The following is a 12355-nucleotide window of genomic DNA, read 5'->3' as shown; positions in this document are numbered from 1 at the left end:
AGTGCAGCAGGGTCCTTTGCTGCAACAGCGCTTTAACTTTGGCTGCGTACAGGCCAGTACCGGCAGCCACTTTTTACCAGTACGCCGTAGCGGCCCACTTTCACCCTTGGCTCCAGTGGGGACAAAGCTGGGACCAACACCTGTGGGGGAAATTTCACATAATGATGGGTGAGATATTTGAATCAAAGATAAAACATTTGCAGCAAAATCCATCAGCCTGACAATGGGGGAGTACATGCATTAAAACATGACATGTTATATAAAAACAGGCTCCGCAGGAAGGAGGCCTCCTTCCCCCACAGTACTGACGCTTGGCAAGGCCTGCTAGACTCAATGCGTTGAGCTGTAGTCCCATTCAACTAACTGGCACCTCTCCCCTCCCCCACTGACTGCAACGGGAACAAGATTAGCGTAGGGAGAAACAGGAGTCCTCCAAGAAGACCATAGATGGGAGGAAGTGGCGGCCTGACAAGCCCTGGCGCGAGGGCCCGCTCTGGCCGGGCCGATGCGGGGCGGAAGCGGTGAAGCTAGCGGGGTGGCCCGGAGAAGGGCAGGCGGTGGCCGCAGCGACAGGTGCTGCCCGGGGTGGGTGAATGGTTGTGGGGCCGGAGAGGATGCTGCGGCTGGCGGCGGGGCTGCTGGCGGCGGCCCTGGTGTCGCTGCTGCTGGACTGGTACGGCCCAGCGGGGCCTCAGCGCCTAGGCCAGCGCCGCCCCTTCGCTCGGGAGCCGGCCCCCGGGCCAGAGGCTTCCAACCTCTTCTGGGTGGTGCAGGTGAGTGGGGGCGGGGCAGGATCCCGGGCTCCGTGTTCGGGGCGGCCGGCTGCAGCGGGGTGCGCTGCCCTCTCGGTGGCCGCTGGTCTCAGGCCTGTAGGGAGGGGCAGCCTGAGCGTTACCATGGCGATGTCTCGGGGCGGGGAAGCGTGGCCGCTTGGCTTGGCGGCCTCCCCCTGGCGTCAGAGGGGTTCCCCTGAGGTAGAGTGGCGTGGCGGTGGTGTGTGCTAGCAGCGTGGCAGTGAATGGTGTGACGTCGGGGGATGTCATAGCCATGGTGATGCACGGCCATGAGAGCGAGGGATTAGAAGTGTTTGGTTGAAATGTAGTTCATTTTCAAAGTCTCTCAAAATGTCTGTCAGTTTTTGACCGGTTCTAGTGGTGATTCTGCCCTGAAGTTGTGAGGCGATGGCCTATATCATGGTGAAATGGCAGTGGGCTCCGGTGTGATGTTCCATGCGCATGTCACTCATGTTGTACTGGGGGAATGTTGTATTGAAATGTCATCATGGCGCAACATGCTGAAGTTTTGCAGGCCCTGGAAGCGTTAATATTCTTGCAAGGCCAGGTTCCTGGATGCAAGATCTCTTAACAGCATTGACGTGTTACCAAAAATATCAGGATAGGTGCCAGCCCTGTGTTGGGGTGAGCAAAATGTGGCTCGTGGCCTCCTGTTACGTGTAGAGGTGTTTGCCAGGACCTGATGTGGGTTATTCCTCTATATAATGATGAGAGTGTCTGCAAGCTGCTCCTATTTATGCAAGTTGTTGCAGCTCTCAAGCTCCTGGCAAGTTGACAGTGTTGATCTTCCTTAGGCTAAATTCTGGCATCTTTCCCTTGGGAAATACTTTCCTTTTCCCAGTCTCTCTCACAGTTAACTATAACTGATGGGGCTTGACTAGTTTACCAGACTGGATGGAGGACTATGTCTCTTTGTTTGAAGCAGATATGAAAGATAAGGGAGCTCATCCAGCTAAGTCAAGGGTTAATACCCTAGGGCAAACTTTTTGGCCCGAGGGCCACATTGGGGTGGGGAAATTGCTTGCAGGGCCATGAATGTAGGGCTGGGGCAGGGGGTTGGGGTGTGGGAGGGAGTGCAGGATGTGGGAGGGGGTGCGGTGTGCAGGAAGGAGCTCAGGGCGAGGGGTTGGGGCACAGGCGGGGTGTGGGGTAGGGTGACCAGATGTCCCAATTTTATAGGGACAGTCCCGATTTTGGGGTCTTTTTCTTATATAGGCTCCTATTAGCCCCCCACCCCCGTCCCAATTTTTCACACGTGCTGTCTGGTCACCCTAGTGTGGGGTGTACGAGAGGGCTCAGGGAAGGAGGTTGGGGTGCAGGAGGGGGTGCACAGTGCGGGAGGGGGCTCAGGGCAGTGGTGCAGGGAGGGTTGTGGAGTGCAGGAGGGGGCTCAGGACAGGGGTTTGGAGTGCAGGAGGGGTGCAGGGTGCGGCAGGCAGCTCAGGAAAGGGGTTGGGGTGCAGGGTGTGGCAGGGGGTTGGGGTACAGGAGGGGTGCGGCAGGGGGCTGAGGCCAGGGATTTGGGGTGTGGGGTGCAGGAGGGGTCAGGGTGAGGGCTCCGACCCGGCACTGTTTACCTGGAGCGGCTCCGGGATGGCAGCGGCGCGCACGGAGGCCAGGGCAGGCTCCCTGACTGGCTGCCCTGGCCCTGGCCCCGGCCCCGGCCCCGGCCCCAGCCCTGCACCGCTCTGGGAAGCAGCCAGCACCATGTCACTGCGGCCCCTGAGGGAGGGGGCGCAGAGGACTCCACGTGCCTGTGGGTACCTCCCCTGAAGCTTCCATTGGCCGCGGTTCCCCATTCCCAGCCAATGGGAGCATCAGGGGAGGCATCGACAAGCAAAAGCAGTGCACGGAGCCCTCTGCCCCTCCAGGGGCCACAGGGATGTGGTGCTGGCCGCTTCCCGGAGCAGCGCCTGGTCCACGGCACCAAGGGGGTGGCAAATCCGCGTGCCAGATCCAAAGCCCAGAGGGGCTGGATCCAGACCGCGGGCTGAAGTTTGCCCACCCCTGCTCTAGTGAGACATCAGAGGCATTCTGCCCTCAATGGTGGTGCTGTTCTGGGAATTATATAACTGAGGGAAATGGTTAAATTCCTTTCTAGCATAAAAAATTAATATTAGTTATTACTTCTAAATATAATAAAAAGTTAAAACACTTTTTAATTCATGTTGGGTTTCATATAAAACTTTCTAAAAATACCAAATTTAAGATTTTAGTGTAAAACTCATTGATAGCATCTGAACTGGGTTGTCATATCTGAAACCTTTCCTTGGCCTTCATTTTTTCTCAAGTCTCTGTTGTACAGTGCATATCCATAAGATTATATAAATGTTTAGATCCATTGACACTTAGTGTTTTAATGTGCACCAATTGTTTATGTACTTACAATAAATTCAGCTGAGATGTCCTGTGTTGCTGCTGCTCAGTTATACTCTTCTTTGTAATTATTTTTTCTTTGACTGTTTCGTAATGATTCATCCACCTTTCGTATCTATTAATAGGTTCCTGTGGTAATAGCTTCCTATTTATTGTTGATATGTGTTTTTGTTTTGTTTTTAATTGAGCTATATGCTACCTTTGACACTTCACTTTTATTCTGGTAGGTTTAGGGAAAAAATCTGCCCCTGTATATATGCTCAGTAATTTACTAACTTCAACTGGAGCTCCTTGTGTATAACCAAGGTTCCCAAACTTTGTCCTCCTATTCTTCCTCCCACTCCTCTTCTATGGGTTTTCCAGATAAGTTATTTTAAGTTACTTTTCTTCAACTCATGCAGTGTTTGTTATCATTGTAGAGTTAACTCAGTTTAAAATCAAGTGCTGCCCAACTCAAGTCCCATCCACATATCAAAAACCTTGAGTCAATGTTGGTGGTGCTTTTAACTCAAGGTGATTGGCCTACCAGGAGGTATCTGCTACAGCTCAGGTTAGCACAACTTGTCAGCTGCTAACACAGTCACTCTATTTACTAGTCACTCTACAGCTAACTCAGGGGTTCCCAAACTTTTTGCCTGTGTGACCCCACTTTCAGACTTACTGTTTCCTATTACCTCAGACAGGAACAAAGCAACATAGTTGTCGAGGAATCCAAGGAATTTACACATTAAGTACATTAATTAATATGCTGTAATATGACATGAGTTTGCATGTTGCGACACAGCCTCTCAAAATCCGGTGGCGTGGTAGAAATTGCACATCTAATCTCTGATATGACATCAACGGTAGATCAGTACCAAGATTTGATGGACACAAGTGTACTGAATCCAGCTTCACATAACTATGTGCTCGAGAATGGCATCATCAGTTTGAAGGTGTATGTTGAGAGTGCAGGATATTCATTCTTGACAGTGAACCAGAACTCTGGGAGAGAAAGTTGGGCATATGTTTCTCGCAAGAATCAATTGCAGGAAGTTTAGATGAGCTGCCAAATCCATGGCATCAGGCTTGCACTGAAAGGAATTTCGCACCCAAAAATACTTTGTCACATCTAGGTTGGGGGAAAAAGGATGCAAACTCTTCTTCCTGCTGGCTGAGAAGCTCAGCCATCACCTGTGTGGGAGGTTGAATAATTCCATTGTGAGTCAGGAACCTGCAAAGTTGTGGGAAGGATTCATAGTTTGTCTTCAATAGATTAGTCTTCCAGAAAACAATTTTCTTCATGAATCCTGTGATTTGATCACTCAGCTGAAGGATGTGGGTGTTCTTTCCTTGCAGACTTGTATGCATTTCATTCAGTTTCCCAAATATGTCTGTGATATAGGCAAGAAGGCACATCTTTCTTTGGTCACATAGAAAATCAGTGAATTCACTCTTTTTGCAGACCACTGCATATGCATGCAGCTTGTCTTTTAGTTCAAAAAATCATACCAGTGCATATCCTCTCAAGAGCCTCTCAAGAACTTCAGTGTGGAGCAACACATCATGATCGGACCCCATTTCTTCACACAGTTTTGCAAACAGACACTTGCGAAGAGGCTGAATCTTGATGTAGTTCATAATAGACATGATCTGGTGCAAAACTCCCCTAACTCTGGACTCAGAGCTTTAGATGCTAGGTGTTCTTTGTGAATCACACAGCAGAAGGATCAAATTTCTTTACCAAGGCACACAGACCTGCTTTGTGGCCTGTCATAGGTGGAGTTCCATCTGTGCAAAAGCCCATCAGACGATAACATGGTATATTTTTGTCTTGCATGTAGCACATTGAATATCCCTTGTGCTGTGTCATGTCTGGGAAGAGGGAGAGAGAACAGAATGCCTTTGGGAATTGCACTTTCTCCTTTCACATAAGCCAAGAAATGTGCATTATGGCCCTGAGTGCTCACATCAACTTGAAGAACAAAAGCAAATCTATTTTTTCAGGTGCTCCACCAGTTTTTTTTCCTGATCTGCAGCTGTTGCCTCAATCCTTTGCTTCACTGTGTTGTTGGAGACTGGTATGGCTTTGAGTTTGGTTTGCCTCTGTTTCCCACACATGTTCACCATATTGATTTGCAGGTGGCAAAATCAAAGTCCAGTTGTGTGAGGCTTCTAGGCATGTGTGATGTAGTAACTCACCTCAAAGGAAGCCTAGAGCCTGGTCAGAGGCTGACATGGCTCTCTAGAATTGTGATTGTTGTTGTGAAAGAATTCTTTCTAGCGCTAGAAAAATGACCTTTGGTTTTCCAACGTGCTCCTTGTGAGGAGTTTCGTAATGTGACTCAAGTTTATTAGGTTTCATGTTTTTGCTAGATGACACTGTGTGACATTGCAGGCACTTTGGCATTTCTTCGTTCTTGACCAAAACACTGGTGAAGCCATACTCAAAGAAAGCCTTGTCGTATTTGCAAACATGTTTCTTTGCACTAGACTCACTGCCAGAGGTTTAAGCAGATACTCTGTGTAAAAATGAGTCCATTGTGCCTCTTATCACAAATGAGCAAGAGGAATTCACTGTTAAGCAAATGAGGCCAAGACTTAGGAAGACCCTGCATGGTGATACTAGGGCAGCACAGAGACAGTGACTTACAATGATTCTTTATCGAGTGCCAGCAGGGTACTCAGCGTGACATAAAAGAAGATATAGGTCCCACCTTAAGAAGTTTACAAGCCACTGCAGATTCCCATCTCAGAAAAGGCTATCAAAGGCTCCTGCCTGCTCCAGCAGCGGGGATGCTCTGTTGATAAGGCTGCTGCCCACAGATAAGGAGCTTCTGTATTGAAGTCTCTCATCTGGCTGCTCGCATAGCTGGACAGTGCAAGTGTCCAAATTGGTGTTTGCATAGCCAGTGTGTCCAGAACTGCTCCACAAATACCACCCCATGAGGCTGCCATTTTGATCTACAAAACAGTGGCCTCTGCACAGTGTGACCTTGCACACACCATACATGTGAGGTAACACCATAAAGAGGCCACAGTTTTGTAGACAAAAATGGTAGCCTCCTGGCATAGTGATTGTGGAGAAAGTCTGGCCAGGTTCAGGGGCAGATTGCATTGTCTCTCAGGCAACTCTGGCCTCTTGGACCCATGATCCCATCTGCTGATGGCATGACCTCATTTGGGGTACCCATAGTTTGGGAACCTCTGAACTAACCTCTTGAGTCCCTTCCAGCCCTTTGTTTCTGAGAGTGTTATTTTGCAGCTTGGCTGCTCTCACTCAATCTAGGCTAATTAAAGAGGTGTGAACTCAAGTTACCTACACTGAAGTTATCTCTGCAGAGAGAGTTTTGTCTTTAATTTCAATAATATTGAAATGTTCCTGACTTTCAAATATATCTTTACTAAATCTGCAATCTTATCAGCCATGTATAAATCTTTAACAGCTGCTTTATCATTAACCCGCTTTGATTAATTTCCAAAGGCTAAATCCAAAATAGCTTCTGATCTTGGGGGAAATATGCTCCTGGCTCCCTGGTGATTCCACAAGGCTAATTCCAGATCAGTGTCTAGATATAAATCCACATGATCAGTATTCTGGCCTTTTTTACAGCCCTTCCTTTATCTGTATGAACACTTCCTGCTTTGCTTTCTCCTGCTATCCTGCAGTTCTGTAAATGTTTCCTGTGACATGTCTGACATTTCTATATTAGTTGTGCACTAGTCTAAACTGTCACTTATGTTATAGATATTTTGAATATGTGGTTTGTTTTTCCCCCAGATGGAATCACCTCCCTCATCCACATGGTCACTCCTCCAGTTCAGCTGTCATTTTGGCACATGTTGAGATTTTTCCTTCTCCCATCCCTGGGATCTTCTGTGATTCTCATGGAGTCCTGAGGCTCTCCATAACTTTCAAATCTTTCTACTTCAACAACCTCCATACTCTACATTACAGCCAACTTTCTTTTAGCTAAGGAGGACTGAAACTGATTCCTTCCAGTGCCTGGTTATGTCACTGCTGTGTAAAAAAAAAAAAAACAACCACTCCTTTCTGCACAGTGCTCCCAGGCCCTGTTATATATTCATGATTATTTTCAAGGAGATAGCAGGGAGTGGTTCTTGTTTGCATTCCGGGGGACATTACGATATATACGTTGAGTAGGGAAAACTACTTTTTTTTTTCTTACCATAGGTCAGTAATGCAGTGTGTGATAAATGTGAGGAACACATACACAAAAAGTCAATCTTACATCAGCATATTTTTAAAAAATAAAATATTACCTACCTTTAATTTTTCAGCAAATAAGTGACTAAAAAGTGAGTCTTCATTTTACTAATATCAGTTATATCTCACATGTGATGACAACAGGACTAGATGGAGAGAGAACTTTGAATTAAACTCTCATTTTGCAGTATGACTTTTTTGGATCCCTGATTTAAAGGAAAACTGCAACTTATTTTCATTAGTGTTATTACTTTATTTAGGTGTAAAAATGAGCAAATTGCAGATTCAGTAGAACTTCATTACTTTGCACACCGAAGATGACAGTTTTGCTGCACTTTTCAACAAAGGTCTAATTGAGCTGTTGTAGTGAAGTTTCATATTACTAAGACCTCATTATTTTCACAAAATATTTATTAGTATTTAGCATCAAACGTAACATGTCAAATAATGAATATGGTATACTTATGATGTATTTATTACCTTCACTTTTTTATTGTGCTATCTCTTTACACTCTAGTTCATTCATTTGCAATCAGCATACCTATCATTAGTACAAATTAGTGAGGTTCATAATATTTTAAATAGATATGAAATATAACACATATTATTTGTTTAATATACATTTATCTGTCTTGGGGTCGAGTTCTGATATAGAGAGAGCTCCCATAGAGGTTGGTGGGAGATTTTCTTGTATGAGGACTGCAGAATCAGGTCCCAAGACATAAGAATTCTTATCATTTCAGTCTTCCTTCAAATGGCTGAAAAGTAGAGAGGAACCTATGACTATTTTTTATTATTTTGCACCTCAGCTGCTTTTTAGATTAGCTATAAGTGTTTGTGTGAGTTTGGTTCTTATAAAAATGAACTAATAACTTAAATTAGAGCCCGATTTATTGTTGTCAAGTACTGTGTAATCTTCCAAACAAGGCACTTCAGTCCTAACTTGCCTTATGGACAGATGGCCATGAAGAGCTATGAAATGGACAATCTAATTTTCATTTGTGAGGTATTCAGGATTTGAACGCAGGTCTCCTGAGCTGAAAGACTAATGTGTAGTAATCCCTTATATCTAGCTTAAAGAAATGTGATTGAAAGTCTTTGCTGACAAAATGTAACCCTTCTGCCTGTCAGAGTTGGCATCAACAAGGGCCGGGTTCAGTATCTAGGGGTTCCGTTCCAATAACACAATGCACAACCGGCTCGAGCCCCCACCCAGTGACCTGGGACAAATATATACCACCCCCCCCCCCGGGCACCTCTAAGAGGCAATACTTCCCCTATCGCAAGCACAGAGTCTGAGTGTAGCAAAAGCATTTTAATAACCGAGAGAAACAATGTGGCATTATGTTGGGGAAACACCACCAACAGGATTCATAACACAAACCAGGAGCAAAAACCTACCCCAAGCAAATTGGGCCGTGTCCTTTCCGTTTGGTTCTTGAGTCCAGCAACCCAAAAGTCTCCATCTCTGGTGAGTCCAGAGTTCAAAAGTTCATCTGGAGAGTTTTAAACCACCCCCCCCCCCGGCCTGTGTGGAAATGGGGGGTGGAGAGAGAGAGCCTCTCCGTGGGTTTCTGCTGCAGCCTTCACCTCCAGCTGCTCCTCTCCACTAGTCATCCAGTGAGCTGCTCCGCCAGCTGCTCCTTCCCAGTAGCCATCCTGCAAGCCACTCTTTCAGCTGCTCCTCTCCAGTAGCTGTCCTGCAAGCCACTCACCAATATATCTTCAGGCCCCCTACTACTTAACACTGTACTCAGTGATTTCAGTTCTTTAGTGATTTCAGCTCATAATAGGGGAGCCCCAGTGCTGGTGTACCACTGGCCCAAAGTGAATTTAGCTCTGCAATCTGTAACCAGGTTCCTAGTGGAATCAAAATTAGCTCTGCTATTACACAGTAGAGAGAGGAGGCGATGCAGCTGGCATTTAGGGCTCTCAGAAGAGGCCCATAGCACAATGTATAAATGCCTGTCCCCAGCCTATCTCCCTTCACTGAGTTTTGGAACCCATGTTCCTTGCCTGGCAAGTGCTACTTAGTTGATGGCAAATCCCTCCACCATAACAAAAAGCCAAGTACAGTTCCACTGTCCTTGATTCACATAATCAGGATAATAACACTTTATTCTTCCTGCCTTAATAACAGAGAAACTGGGGATCCCACAGCAGCCAACGTGACCATCTAGGCGGGGTGGGTGTGCCTATGCAAATGAGATCAGCCCCCAAAGTTCTTTTCCACAACACGCCACAACTCACCACCAGATGTCAGGGTAGAGCTCATCCTGACTCTGCTTACAAAAGTAAACCATAATTCAAACAAATTTGTTCTGTCTGGTCTTTTTTCAGTCCTATCTAATCTAATAATTTTCAAATGTGGAATTATTTGAATGTCTTGGTTCAAAAGAAAAGCTGCCTTCAAAATATATAAAAGGTCTAGTAATCCCTTTTGGGTAGCCCTCATATTGATGAAGGCATTTCTAATTAATCCAGTACACTTTCTGTTTAGTTGTTTTAATAACCGTCTTTGTCATTCTTGAGATAAGACTTGTCACTTGATCTCTGCATGGGTGATTTTTAGAAATCTTTGAGTAAAGCTGCTGGAAAATTATTTGGGTCCTGGTATGAAACTACTAATTTATTCTCAAGTCCTGTTTAGATGGCTCTTGCTTTGCAAAACATTTAGAGTTGTTTCTGGCAATGATCTCTCCCTAAATATATTTTTTGATCTCTCCGTCTGTGATACAATACCTTTATCCAATATATTCTTTCTGTAGGTATCAGACATTCACATCAGTAGGTTTCGGGATCCCAAACGAGTTCCTGACTTCGAAAAGTTCTGTTCTGAAACAATTGATATAATTCAACCAGTGCTTGTTCTAGTGACAGGTAAGCAATTCAGAAATTATATTTCTCTACCTATTGCCCCTTCCTTGGTAATACATTCAGGTTAGTAAAATGTCTAGCTTCTCAAAGTAAAATGTCCAAGCTTAAGGCATCTTAAGTAATGAAAATCAAATTGCAGCTGAAAAAACAGTTGTCAGTCCAAGAAAAGATACTTTCCTATGCCCAGCAGAATTAGCATTGTTTTAATTTATTCTACAGGTGCAAGCAGAAGGTTAATAGTGAATTTTTAGTGCTCATCATCACTGACTGTAACTAGGTAGTGCACATATTGGGTGCATTCTGAAGTTTTCCTTACAGTTCTGCCAATGCACATCAGTCCTAGGTCTCAGTACAGATCCTATCAACTCATTCATACACAGGCTAAAAAACAAGCATCAGATTTGGTGGTGGAGCTTACTATGTCTGTATTCTGAGGGTAAAAAGAATAACCTCTGTTCAGTTATATAACTTTTTTGTAATTGTGAGAACTCATTTTTACTTATTTGCATTGCTCATGTTCTTTTGACCATATGTCATATCAGGACAAATAAAAGAGACATAAACTGTTTATTTAACTGTTCTGCCACAATTATCAATATGGATCAGTATTTGTTAAATGATCTGAGGAGACTTTGCAGTAACAGCTGTATGAAAGACTCCAGAATCTAAGTGCTAGCAGGGTCACTAAGTAGAGTTTGTACCGTAAATGAATATCTCATTTGTTGAGCAAAATTGCTTCCCAGACAGTTTTTTGCATAAATTATAGCAGTTCAGAAACATTTTAATCTATTTTTAGAGATAGTTAAACAATATGCATCATTTAAGTAAAGGAAGAAGGGTTTAAAATACAGACTCCTAGGGAAAGTAAAATGAAAATGTGAACAAAGGCGACACGAGACACACCTCGTATTTTAATCAGTACTGAAATGGGTGATGGCTGATCCTCTATACCAGGAAATGTAGCAGTTAACTTGGTGACAAGATGTTTTCATTATTTGTAATTGAGGATTCTGCCTTAGTATTTTCAAAATGTAATGCATTCTTGTAAAATATTTCTTGCTTGTAGGCAAGGATGTGGCATTAAAGAGTGTTGCCATGACATGTTAAACACAAGTTTGTATGTAACTGATACACTATAGGTGGCCTGCCTTTGCTAAGAGGGCTTTACCTTACAATAATAAATCTAGTACCAAATGGCAGTAGGCATTAGAATGTGTTCACAGAAGGCCTGTCATTGTGTTGAGCGTAAGACGTGCACTGAATGCTTGCATTATATAGCTCTTCTGTGTGATTTATGAAGAATGAAGCATGTAGTTCAGTCTTGGCCTTGTGCACTTACAGGTGATTTGACAGATGCCAAAACAAAAGATAAACTGGGCTCTGAGCAGATTGAGGTGGAGTGGCAAACTTACCAGTTGATCCTGAAGAGATCAAGAGTCATGGAGAAAACCAAGTGGATAGACATCAAAGGGAATCATGGTAAGAGAGAGCCAAAAAACTAATAGTTTAATGAAGCAGCCAAATAATCCCAGGAAATAAGAAACTTAATCTAGTCAAATGGAAGTTCTAGGCAACCTTCCATTTTAAGATGCTAATATTCATTAATAAACTGATATATGTTATGAACTCCTAAAATATGCTTGCCAACTGAGGGCCCAATTTGTTGAAGTCGGTGGAAGTGTTTTTGTCTATAGGGATTGTAGGATTGGGCCTTTAGAGAACAAGGAGGAAGGCTTTCCCTTGCTTCTTGCTGCTGACTGGCTCATAACTGAGTAAAATTTTTAAAGAAACTCACTTAAATAAACAATGACATAGATAGGTCTAGCTCCTGACACATAGAAGGGATTTCTGAAGGAGTTTTTGAAACACTTCTGCAGTTTTCACAAATAGCACCTTCTTGACCAATTAAAAAACTAAACTACCTTAGTTTCTCTACCTCCACTTGTAAAACATTTAGTTTGACTACTTTGTTCTCTTTGATCTTAAACCCAAATGAGCAGTCAAATTATTTCCAATGCTAAGTTAACTGCAGCAAAAACGGAAGCATATAAATAAATAAATAAAAAGGTTAAACTTTCAAATACTGACAGGCTCTCTGGTC

General features: G+C 44.1%; 1 protein-coding gene across 3 annotated transcripts in view; it reads left to right on the top strand.

The window, feature by feature from the left end:
- Positions 1–529: 529 nt before the first annotated feature.
- TMEM62 (transmembrane protein 62) overlaps positions 530–12355 on the top strand; it is a 47111-nt gene continuing 35285 nt past the window's right edge. The window contains exons 1-3 of one of the 3 annotated variants that reach the window (XM_074955626.1): positions 530–773; positions 10146–10257; positions 11596–11733. In XM_074955626.1, the coding sequence (XP_074811727.1) occupies positions 594–773; positions 10146–10257; positions 11596–11733 (430 nt within the window). In that variant the 5' untranslated portion in view covers positions 530–593. Of the gene's footprint in view, positions 774–10145; positions 10258–11595; positions 11734–12355 lie in introns of those variants that run through there. The other 2 variants (XM_074955627.1, XM_074955629.1) reach the window with 2 other exon arrangements.

The sequence above is a fragment of the Natator depressus genome, chromosome 6, assembly GCF_965152275.1.
Source record: "Natator depressus isolate rNatDep1 chromosome 6, rNatDep2.hap1, whole genome shotgun sequence".
NCBI classification, from domain to species: domain Eukaryota; kingdom Metazoa; phylum Chordata; order Testudines; family Cheloniidae; genus Natator; species Natator depressus.
This window is presented reverse-complemented; position numbering and strand designations above follow the sequence as displayed.